The 11,936-nt window shown below is 34.5% G+C and overlaps 1 protein-coding gene across 8 annotated transcripts in view; it reads left to right on the top strand.

Annotated features, from left to right (window-relative positions):
- Positions 1–11,936, top strand: part of LOC117681208 (tensin-3-like) — a 38,908-nt gene that overhangs the window by 13,021 nt on the left and 13,951 nt on the right. For all 8 annotated transcript variants that reach the window (XM_066076145.1, XM_066076150.1, XM_066076151.1 and 5 more), the window contains exons 4-11: positions 35–132; positions 609–850; positions 2,436–2,519; positions 3,042–3,215; positions 3,625–3,824; positions 4,151–4,219; positions 4,801–4,902; positions 11,869–11,936. The exon at positions 11,869–11,936 is cut by the window's right edge. In XM_066076145.1, the coding sequence (XP_065932217.1) occupies positions 35–132; positions 609–850; positions 2,436–2,519; positions 3,042–3,215; positions 3,625–3,824; positions 4,151–4,219; positions 4,801–4,902; positions 11,869–11,936 (1,037 nt within the window). The remainder of the gene's footprint in view (positions 1–34; positions 133–608; positions 851–2,435; positions 2,520–3,041; positions 3,216–3,624; positions 3,825–4,150; positions 4,220–4,800; positions 4,903–11,868) is intronic.

The following is an 11,936-nucleotide window of genomic DNA, read 5'->3' on the forward strand; positions in this document are numbered from 1 at the left end:
GTTTATTTATGTATTTTTATTTTTTTCTCCCCAGGTATGTCATTTCTATCTGAAGGCCATAATGTGGAATATCAGAGGGATCTTCACGATGTGTTTCATATGCTTCGTACAAAACATGGCGAAAATGTCTTGGTGAGTGAATTGCCGGTTTTCAACACTGACAAAAGTGGTTGACTCGACTGTGGTTGACACAGCTTGTGAAGAATTTCAGACATGAAAACAGGATGAAAAATGCTGATAATCTGTCATCATATACTGATCGAAATATGAAAAGATAGGCAAAACTTCAAGTCCTCTTTAAATTAGATTGAATAACACCATCTTATAATAAGAGTAAAAAGTACTTGGAAAATATGATAAACAGGAACTGATACCACACTGCTGAAGAGTTTCAATGCTATTAAACTGAACAAACTTTTATGTGGGTTTGAGAATATTTCATGAGGTTTAGAAGACTCTTATCATGGTGAAAATAGACATAGCCTAGACTGCCAAAATGAGCTGTGGCAAACTAGTTTGAGACAGGAAAACTGTGAAGTTATGTCATCGTGAATTAAAGTTGTTATACAATATAACAGGTTAAAATTAATTTCATTTTTTTCCCATAGGTCATAAATATCTCTGAACCCAGAGATGACCTACAACGAGCCAATAACCAGAAGGTCATCGACTTTGGGTGGCCGGAGCATCTGGCTCCACCCCTGGAACGGTTGTGTAATATCTGCAAGAGTCTGGACTCCTGGTTGAACTCTGACCTTGGTCATGTGGTCGTCCTGCACTGTAAAGGTGGGCGGGGTCGCCTGGCTGTCATCATCGCAGCCTTCCTGAATTACAGCAACATCTGCTCAAGGTTGGTGGTAGCTACAAAACATCAGCAACAATACAAATGTTGTTGCTTTGAACATCTGAACCCTTATTACATGAACTGCCAAGTGATGAGAAATTAAAGGCACATCTAAAGTCTATCATTTTCTGTGTTTATCTATGATGTATGATTAAGATGATATAGATATTGTAGTGTAAGCATTATGAGAAATGTCAAGGGCATTGGTTGGGGCATTAATATAGGAAGCCTGCAGGAGTTTTAGCCTACATTACTAGAGACACAGCTGATGAAATATGATTGAGTTTAAAGATGAAAAGACAAAGATAACGTTTAAAGGTCATAAAGTTCAAGGTCATTTTTTTGAAACCATTGGGTTTGTTTTTAAGATTTTCTCTACTGTGGACAAAAATGAGAAGTCACAAGACAAACATATTGTTGGATATTTTAGTGTAGTGGTTTTGGATGGTGCTTCAGCATTGGGTAAAATGGAGGCATAAAGCCCACAAATGTTTCAAAGTTTACAAAAGAAGCAGATGATACATCATGTCATCCAAGAAGGACTGTCATATATTTGAATTTTATAGCCTTTAAATAAATGTTATTGGCATTTGTTACAGAGTGCCATGTCACATGTGTTTGTATAAGTTACTGATGATGTACTTCCCTGTACTAGAAGTAATTTATGGCTACCCTGTTATTATCAGTATGACATAAAAGGATATTATTTTATGAGTGTACGATCTGTTCACATTGTTTGGAGTATGAATTTCATTGAAAGTTGGATCTGGGTAATAGAACCATAAACTTTTCATGTATAAAACAGATTAGTATGGACCAGTAACATAATCATAGGTGCTTTGATTGTTATTACTTGAGCAGCTATATTAATTTCTGTAGATTCTACATAAGTCATATAAGTCGTAAAGCCTTTTCATGTGTGTTATCAGTGTAAATTTATGAATCTATTGGCTCAGTGGGTAAATGAATTTATGCAGAGTTAGTAGTTCAATTTCAAATGTGCACTTGTCTTATAGATTATCACTCTTAATATCTATTAAAGGGTATCAGTTTACAGGTTTTATGTTATAATGCAGTAGACTTTCTGGCTTGACTCCCACACTGGACCTTAAATGCAATTTGTTGTTTTTGGTGGATGTAGATTTTGTTATTTTTGTTGATATTTCATAATTTTGTTTGAGGGGACGGGAGAGGTACCATAAGATGTGTAAATGGCTTGTTCATTCTCACCAACTTGTGAACCAAAGAAATGAAGGATTAGTAATAGTACTGCACTGACTATGGTTTCATTGTTTGCATTGCTAGAACAAATAATAATTACTGGGCACAGTAAATATTTTGCAGCTAGATGTGTAGCATTACAAATTCACAAAGATATGAAAAATATGGGAACATTAAGTCACTGCCCAAGTAGAACTTCTACTATATAATATTTGAGCATCTCATGGGTGTATTCTATAAATCAATTAGTATTAGAATATACAGAGTAATCAGGCAAAGAGAAAATAAACTTTGGCCTTCAACAATCAATCAAATAAATGTACATATGATATATTGCAATCAATCGATAGGCTTGTTCTTTATGTTACAGCTCGGAACAGCTTTTGGACAGAATGGCCATGAACCGGTTCTATGATGATAAACTCGGTGGACTCAAAAAGCCTTCCCATAGAAGGTGAGAATTGTGGTTTTTTTCCTTAACCTCTTTGCACTCATTTATTTTCTTTGTTGAACACCAAATTATTATGGATTGATTGCATCTTTGAGTTGTTCTATGAAATCAAATGAACATCACAGTAAATTGACAACAGTTTCTGTCTGTGATGTACTTAGTCCGCAAAACAATTTTGTATGAATTATTGTTTTCCCTCGCACTGAAATGTCACACTTTTATTGGTTGAAACATGATGCGTGACTGCTAGATATATCTCTGTGTCCGTCTCACCTCGCCAGCTATGAGATTGATCAACCTGATATATTTCCATAGTCTGTCAGTTACAGACCTATTAAGTAATAATAAAAGTACCTCCTTGAAATTGTGAATTTACTAAATTCAAGACAGTTGATTTATTCCATCTGTTTTCCAAGTTCAATTTGTTTTGGATGAAACTTACTCTTTATATTTTTATGTATTCCAAGGTTTAACTACTATTTGTACCGGAATATGAACTTATAGAGACTTTTTTAACATTTACAGGTACATAGAGTACTTTTCTGGGCTCCTTTCGGGTGCAATAAAGATCAACTCTAGCCCCCTGTACCTCCATCACCTGGTCATGCATGGAGTCCCCAACTTTGACAGCCGGGGTGGGTGTCGGCCCTACATCACGGTCTACCAGAGCATGCAGCCGGTGTTTACATCTGGGGTCTAGTAAGTACATGCAAATAAAAATCATGAAATTTTTTTTTTTGTATCATTAGATACAACTTATTTAGTATTATCCTTGTTTATGATAATTTTCTAGAGAGCCAGTTTGAGCCTTGTTGTGCAGAATCTAGTAATAAGTTAGACTTTGGCTTTCTTTTATTGTTTTGAACTTTAAGAAGCATAGTTACTAGTAATATTTCCTTGAATGTAAGTATTAAAATATGACTATTTAACAGAAAAAAAAGGAGGTGGGGGTGAGAAAAGTTAGACGTGCATATGAAAGATAAAAGCCACCATTTGTAATTGTAATTATTGTGTATATTCAGATAGCAATATTTACTATGAATCTCAAAAAAAAGCCCTGATCATCCAACTACTGCATTCTATTGATTTTTATTGACTTTTTTCCTAGCAATGTAACTGATCAGATGCAGAAGGTCTGCATTTCCATATCACCGGGGATTCCCCTGCGAGGGGACATCATGATCAACTGCTACCACAAGGCCCACTCCGGCCACAAGGACCCGATCTGGAAGTGCCAGTTCCATACCTGCGCTATCTCCAACTACAACCTCTTGTTCAGCAAGGAGGAGCTGGATGATGCAGACCGAGGTAGGGCTATTTATTTTTCATGTCAATCTCCCAGGTCGCTGTTTATTACTGTGTCAGTTTCCCAATCATTTTTCTGCAATTTTTTTTCTTGGAAATACATTTGGATCACTTGTTAAATGGGCAATGCACCAGCCCCCTCCATGCACTTTCTGTAGAATGTGTTTATATATATTTTTTTATCCAGGTGCTTTATTGACATTAATTTCATCAATTTATTGTGGAGAGAAATATGTTCCGGAGTGATATGCCAGCTTTTTAATAAAAAAAAGTGGCAATGTCTGGCAATAAGACAAAATTGTTCAAATTGTATTTTTTGTATCTTATAGATCCAAGGTTCCCAGACAATGGGAAAATAGAATTTGTGTTTGGTCCAAATCAGGATGCTGTTGTACCAGGTTTGTTTATTTTTTTTATCATTTTAGCTTACCTGTTTAATTTAAATAAGATTCAGGTTAGCTTTGATGTCCTCAAGTTTCTCACCTATTTCTTTTTAATGTGAAAGACACACACTTTGATAAAAATACATTTATATATTACTATTACATTGAAGTGCAAATATTTATCTCAGACATTTTTCTGGTTTGTTATCTATATATTACTTAATAGGTTTGAATTTTTGAAAATTCGATTTTATTCATTAATGTCATGAGGTGACATGAAACATTTGTTAATTCATTTGTTTCCATGAAGGGATTGGGTATGTTTGTGAATATGGAGCATAGGCTAACAGGACTATTGTTTAGCTCTAGATTCAAGATTATAAATGGATTGTGGATTCAATTCAGAAATTTGGGTTAGAGCTGAATAACCTTTGGCAGGTTTGACATAATGAGGATGTGTTGGATTTTGTCATAATGTGACCAGTATACAGTGTGTTTGGATTACTCAGGTGTTGGATTATGCAAGTTACACTGTACACTCATCCAACTACATCCCAGTGCTGCATGTTGATGGAATTTTTTATGGACTTTTTCAGTGACAGACTTCAAGTCGGATGTAACAGTTCCAGTGGAAGACAATATGGATGAGCTGGCGGGTCAGGAGTCAAGGGTTATTGACGGATATACAAAAATTGAAAGTAAGACATTTTGTTTACACATTAACAAATCACATCCAGCCATGCAGCTGTAGGTTCTCTTGTGCTGCAGTTGATTCTTCCAGCATCGCTCTGGATTTTGCCAATTTCTCAGTCATTGCACTTGGTAGATTAAGCAATACACTCATTCCTATCTGATGATATCAGTAGCCTTTAAGTTGGTGCTAAAAATAGTCAAAGCTTTATTACATTGGCAGGGAGGCTGCTTATTTTAGATGAGCAATTTCACAAAGTTAATTGGAGGGAGAAAAATTGTAATTTGTTTGTGTTATTTTTTGAAAGAGAATTGCAGTAAAGCCCATATTTTTAAAGTGTCAGAGTGTAAAATTATTAGTTGGTTCCTCTCTCTCTCTCTCTCTCTCTCTCTCTCTCAAAATTTGATTGTACCTCAGCAAAGTAGTACAGTACTACATAAGATTTTTTTTAAAAATGATTTAGAAAATAATCCAGAATTACTTGTACCTTACATATTTCTAATTAAAGTAAGTTGATATAGAAAAGGAGGAGGAGTAAAAATACTTTTTAATACTAATACATATAGAAGATAAAAAAATATCTTGACCTAGCACTTTTACAAGAACTTGATAATAAAAAAAAAAACTCTTGTAGGATGTATATTATTTACTGGAGGATATTTTTGTCATTCTTGGCGAAACATTTCTTTTTTTTCATGCTTTGTTTCAGAAGCATAGCCTAATGTTTTAAATTAAGGAAGCACAATCTGTGTTATCATCAAAGACCGTGGAATGTTGGGAAATTGATCAAAGCAAGTGAGCACCATGCTCCCAGTGGCTAAATATAGTAACACAGTGGATGGTTGTCTGATTAGTAATGGCAAAGGTTGTGAGGGTGTTGAATTACATAATATAGGTGCGACCTGTTACACTGGTACAATTGTAAGACTTCCTCCATCATTAAGGATGTGGTTAGACTATTTCTACTTAGTATTGCTACCATTCAGGCTGAAGGAATTTTAAAACGCAGTTTAAATTTTAATTGAATGTGAAGTACTTTCTCCATGAATTAGGAAATATTTTCTCTTTATTAGGATGGGAGGGACTTTTTATAGTTTATACACCAAACTTTGAAAAATAAAAGTGTAAACTCCAGTTTTAGATAACTGGTACTTTCAGGCTGTAAATGACAGACTGATTGGCAAGATCTAAGGATTTTGCCTTTTTCCTGAGACAATTTTGACTTGCAATTTGATAAGTTTAAACCCATTTCTTACAGCTGTTTGAGACTTTATTTTTGTTTTGGAATTTCAGTTATCTCTGGAAACGTGGCATTTTAATTGAAAGCTTTTGTGTTTTTGTATATAATTGTGAGGTTTTGAAGAGTCAGGATTCAGTTCATTTGTGTTCTTTTTTTTCTCTCTCTCAAAAATTCTTTAAAGCTATGCATTTCATGTGGCACCATAGAATCATTAAGTATAGTTGCTTGGTACAATGGTTTTTCTCCTGTTGTATGTACTTAATGACTCTTGTTGAATGATATTTTGAATATACGGCCTCAAGTACGCACTTTGGAGCTTAAAATAAACAAATAATGGAGAAAACAATGAAAAATGCACTCTGCAGTGATCAATTAGGCATTAAACGGTATCCTTTCATGTTTTTCAAAATGGTAGTACTGCACATTCTTTGCTAGTTGGGGTCCTGTTTGGTGCGCTGCTGGAAGAATTCATATTTCTGCTGATCGGTCTTAAATTAATTGATAGAAATGCTACAGTATCTATTGATGCATATTCTACTGTCCATAAACTGCAAAATACCATAAAATTAAATGAAAACCCTTTTTAATCTATTCTGATTACTCTGTAGGAAGTTTGTCTCCAAAATATGGTGCCAGGTGCTGCTAACTGGCAACATTGAAATTCATTGGTTAAAAATAGAATACTTGTATTCCCGCGTTCCCAATGAACTTACTGCTTTTTATAGATTATTTTATTATGAGGGGTAATTGCAATACTGGTTTTTATTTATATTGTATTCAGAAATATTCCAAAAACAAATAACGTTTATTTATAATCTATGAATCTATTTTGATGTGGTAATGAACTCTGGAGCTTCTAAGGTTTTCTTCCTATAATGATGACTTTTTGGTCTTTTAATGGTATCCTTGATATTCTCTTGTGTTTTGATTATGTACAATGAACATGTATCATGACTATGGTCAGGTTCTCATTTCCATTGATCACAGAATACATTGCAGAACCACTTGATAATATTTTGCTATGATAGTATTGAAGGGATTACCATACGTCTTATCTGTGTGAGTACTTCTGGCCTTGCAGGTTATTAGTACTCATGAATAGTCATGAGGGGATTAGTGGTGCTAAGTAGACCATATGGCACTCGGACAGGAACTTGGCATCAGAATATCTATAAGTATTGTACATTAAAATATTAAAACAAAGACGCCACCTCAATCCCTAATTCAAGAAAAAAAAATTGGACATTTTCTTTGAGCTGAAGTTTACCATTCTAAGAGATAGCTCCTCTGTGTGTTTTTTCTTCTTTTTGCAAGAAAATGGTGTTGAGCATGGTAAATGGTGTGTAGAAATGGCCATTTATTTCATTATCTTCTGGCTTTTATGTGGTAATTGAACTAAGTATTTAATTCTAAGATTAGCCAACTTATTCTAAAGATATACATGGTGGGGTATTTTTTATGGAAGGGGAGCAGTGTAAAAATTACGATCTTTATCTGTTCAAAGTTTTTTTTTTATATTGCAACCTTGCTTCACAAAGATAAAGCAATTTCCGGCTTTACGGCTGAAAAGCGTGAACCACTATAAGAACATCTACGGTAAAAATGAGATAAGATCATTGCATATACATGTGTCTGTTTCTATCCTCCTCCTCGCTGCTTCCTTGCCATCAGATGTTCCCCCCTACCGGGGAGTAATCGCTTCAAGATGCCAAAGGTAAACTCTCCAGCAAGCTAGCCCACTTCGCCTTGGATTCTTATGCTAGAGTAGTTGTTGTTTTTTTTTTCTCAGTGAACAGCTAGGATCTATTAAATCTTCTGTGTCAGGGAGGGAGAAAAAGTATGTGGTCATTGTGAACCTTCTTTTTTTTTTTGGCAATTTTTTTTTTTACCTTTGAAGATATTGTCATATATTTCTGTGCCTAGCTGGTGTGAGGAGAGAGATAGAGATTTATTTTTGCCTGGAGTGGTGTACAAATTATGATAAGTTGAGTGATTAATTAAAAGATTATTCCACAAAGGGAGCTAGGACAATTCATTTTGAGAGAAAATGCCTGAGAGGAACTTGAATTTTTCTAGATCTGGTAAGAAAATATTTTTATTCTCTACTTTTATTTTTAAATCTTTTATTTATTTTTAAAAGCCAATTATGCAAAATATGGAATTCAATTAGATAAATATATATAGTACTTTGTTATTTATTTTGATAATAATTATTTTAAAAAAGTAAATTTTTTCGTTAAAGTAAAAAAATTCATAAGTACATTATACTGATACTTGATAAACTATAAATTTATTAAAAATAAAAGTTGAATTCACAAATTGTGATAAATTAAAGTTGGAATTTATGATATGTCAAAAAAGTGAGAATCTTTTATTCTTCTTCAAATCCAGTTTACTGTACCATACAAAGATTATCTTTAATCATACATGTACATACATAGTCATGTATATCTGATAGTTGCACTTAATTCATTTGAATTACATTAGCATTTTCATGGGATCAATGATATTAATTTATATAAATTTCATCAAATTTCATTTAATAACTGTCTCTGCCTAACCAAAAAAAACCCCAAAAACCCTCAAAAACAAAAAAAGATAATTATAAATCTGCAGATTCCAGAATGTAATACAGATGAGGAGGCTGATCAGCTAGGAACATCCTGTTGCTGTCAGTCTGGCAGGTTGCCATGGAGCCACGGCAAAAAAAAAAAATCCTTGTATATCAATTCCACCTAACGACAAAACTCCCCAACTGCCATGCCAATGAGTTAAAGATTTTGGAAGATTTGCTGTCACTTCTTGTCTGATTAGTTTTCACGCCACACCCATTTGAACTGTTTGCATTATGCTTGGAATGGTGGTTTTCATTCATTTTTGGGGGGGGGGATTGTTTATTTAGATTTCATTTGAAATGGAGTCCAATTCTCATGTTTGTTAAGTTGCATCCAGTGATCACAAACTTCATCTTTTGATGTGTAAGTGAGTGTGTTGATGCCAACTAAATTCTGTTGTTTGCACAACTCCGAAATTGATTTGATTATCAATATGATCTGATTCCTAAAGATGATCCCCTTGCAAATCTGGCAGCAACCTGTTTCTTTTTCGTTCAGAGGATGCATATCTGAAAACACAATCATACATCATAAATCTGTCATGTTCAATCCCATCAGCTGGTGTGTGGGGGAGACTCTCTCTCTCTCTCTATCTCTCTCTCTCTCTTTCTCTCTCTCTTTCTCTCTCTCTCTCTCTCTCTCTCTCTCTCTCTCTCTCTCTCTCTCTCTCTCTCTCTCTCTCTCTCTCTCTCTCTCTCTCTCTCTCTCTCTCTCTCTCTCTCTCTCTCAGTGCAGTTTGGTATTTATTGTCTTAACCTTTACAAGAAACAGTGAATCCAGTCATTAAGAATGAGATGGTTCTACCAGTACCTCTTGGTTTTTGTTGGGGTAACCTTGACTAGGGAATCAAGGCAGCAGGGTTTTCCAGGGGGGATAGGGTTACAAGCTACGAGAGGGAGATAATGAAATACATGGACGGACTGGTTCCACATGCTTGGTTATATGTATTTTATGACTAGGATAATTATGAAGATGTGTTTCTTTTAGTGGGAGTTTATACCTCAAACTTTGATAAGAACAAAGAGTTCGGTTCTATCATCAATCACCAGGGATTATTTTATGGGATTTATCCTTCTGCAGCCTCCCACTCAAAATACCGAAGCATATCACATCATTTTTTAGGATTTTGGTTTTTATTACTTTGAATATCTTTTGAAGAGGGTTTGTGTTTATCTTGTTAATTAAAAGTTTATGAAGCCCCCTTCAACATGGGAGGATACAGAATTTATTTTGTTATGTTAAGACACCTACTCAATCTTCTACCCACACACATAGATGCAATGATTTTAAGGATGATGAACATGTTCAATTTGCAAATTAAAATTCCTTATTTCAAGGGTCCTCAACAATTTAGGGAAAAGTTTCTCAAACCCAAATCAAATTACTATTTCCTTAAAAAAAGGTACAATATTATAGCATGTGTGCAATTTGAAAATGACTGGAAACAATTGCAATTTTTCAAGGAAAACCAAATTATTTAAATATTTATGCAAGTGAACAAAAGTCCTTTCCCTACTGTATTCGAACTTGAATTCTGTGGGCTCAGTAACTGGATGGCATATTCGCTGTACTACAGAGTGATTTAATACGAATAATTGCCCATTTCAGTTAAATCTTCAGGTTGAGACTTGCTGTCAGTAAAAAAGCATAAGTCATGGGGTGTGGAGAACCCTCAAGACAAACTTGCTTTTTAATTGTTCTTTACTGACGATCAAAATTCTTTATAACCACATGACGGAGCTAGCATTCATCTGTCCACATTGTGTGACTCATAGGTACGGTCAGTTGTGTTTAATTATCAGCAGTTATGACTAGCCTAATGAGAGTCATTTATTAAGTCCCCAGGGTGCATTACTAGTCCCCGCAGTCAGGTTAATGAGCGGGAGGGGAGACTTGTATAATAATATTCTTCACTGACATTACAGGCCATTTAAAGATTTGTCAGTGGGATTTGAACTAGTAAACTTTTGATTGCTGGTGTAGTTTATTGTGTAGGGCCCTACACACTACTTTGCATTATAACAATCCAACATCAGCTTTTGAATGACAATTCATAAAAATTATGTGCAGAATTACAGATCGACATAATTGTACATTATTTGCAAATATTCCTGAGTATTTTTTTTTTTTGCTGGATGTAGATAAATGTACATGTACTTTTGAGATTTAAACCATTTGATGTTCTTATCTATATATACCAGTAATAGAATTAGTGAGTTGTATTGAGCGTCTGGTTCTTTTTGATTGATTTTAAGAATTCTGTTATGATATTATCAATAATGCCATTACTTAGTAATCATATTGTCAATTTGGAATATACTGGTCATGTATGTTCTTCATTACAAAATACTAGATGAAGTCAATTCGGATTAACGTGCACAAAACCTCATCAAATAGTTATTCAAATCCGCCTACATTTCCCATTCCACATAATGGTTCAATGCAAATGCTAGACAGGCTGGATACAGCTTCGATGATAAAAAGGAAATAAGCAAACGGCCAATTCGTAATATACTTGATATTTTTCCAAGAAAGAAGGACCAATTTTTCATAAGCAAACTTGGCCTTGGTTTATAACACAATCAAGCCATTGTCGGATGAGATGAGAGACTTGTGTATGTACTAGATAGAACAACATCACAAATCCAAGAATACTTTATGATTGCATCCGACAGTCAGTGAGAAAAAACACAACACTTGTATTTTTCTTTGACGAGAGTGAATGTAATGTTTTATCTGTTCTGTGCTCTCACTTTGCCGATGGATTTTATTGCAGTTGTTGCATCTGACGTAATGTGTAACTAGGTGATATATTTTTGTGGTGCAGCAGCCATTCTAAAGAAATGTTATCGATATCAACCTAAAGCCAGACTTCGTTATTCTGTAATATTTTGAAAGAAAATTCATGGCGTAAGTTTGGGGGAAAAATGTTTCGGTATGTTTTTTGTAAATTAAGTTAGATACCTAAATAATAGTGCCAGATATCAGGAAATATTTTCATTGAAGCTTGATTTCTCATGGAAATGCTACCCATGTTGAAGGTATTGAACTCTGCTTAAATTTTATTTCTTTTCCTTGCAGTCCACTGATTTTCTTTATTTTTGTTTCTTTCAACCAGGTGTTCTTAGGAGAGATGAGCAGAGTTCGTCGTATGCCACAGACACCAAAAGAATGCAGAACAACAAC

This window comes from Magallana gigas, chromosome 2 (genome assembly GCF_963853765.1).
Source record: "Magallana gigas chromosome 2, xbMagGiga1.1, whole genome shotgun sequence".
NCBI classification, from domain to species: domain Eukaryota; kingdom Metazoa; phylum Mollusca; class Bivalvia; order Ostreida; family Ostreidae; genus Magallana; species Magallana gigas.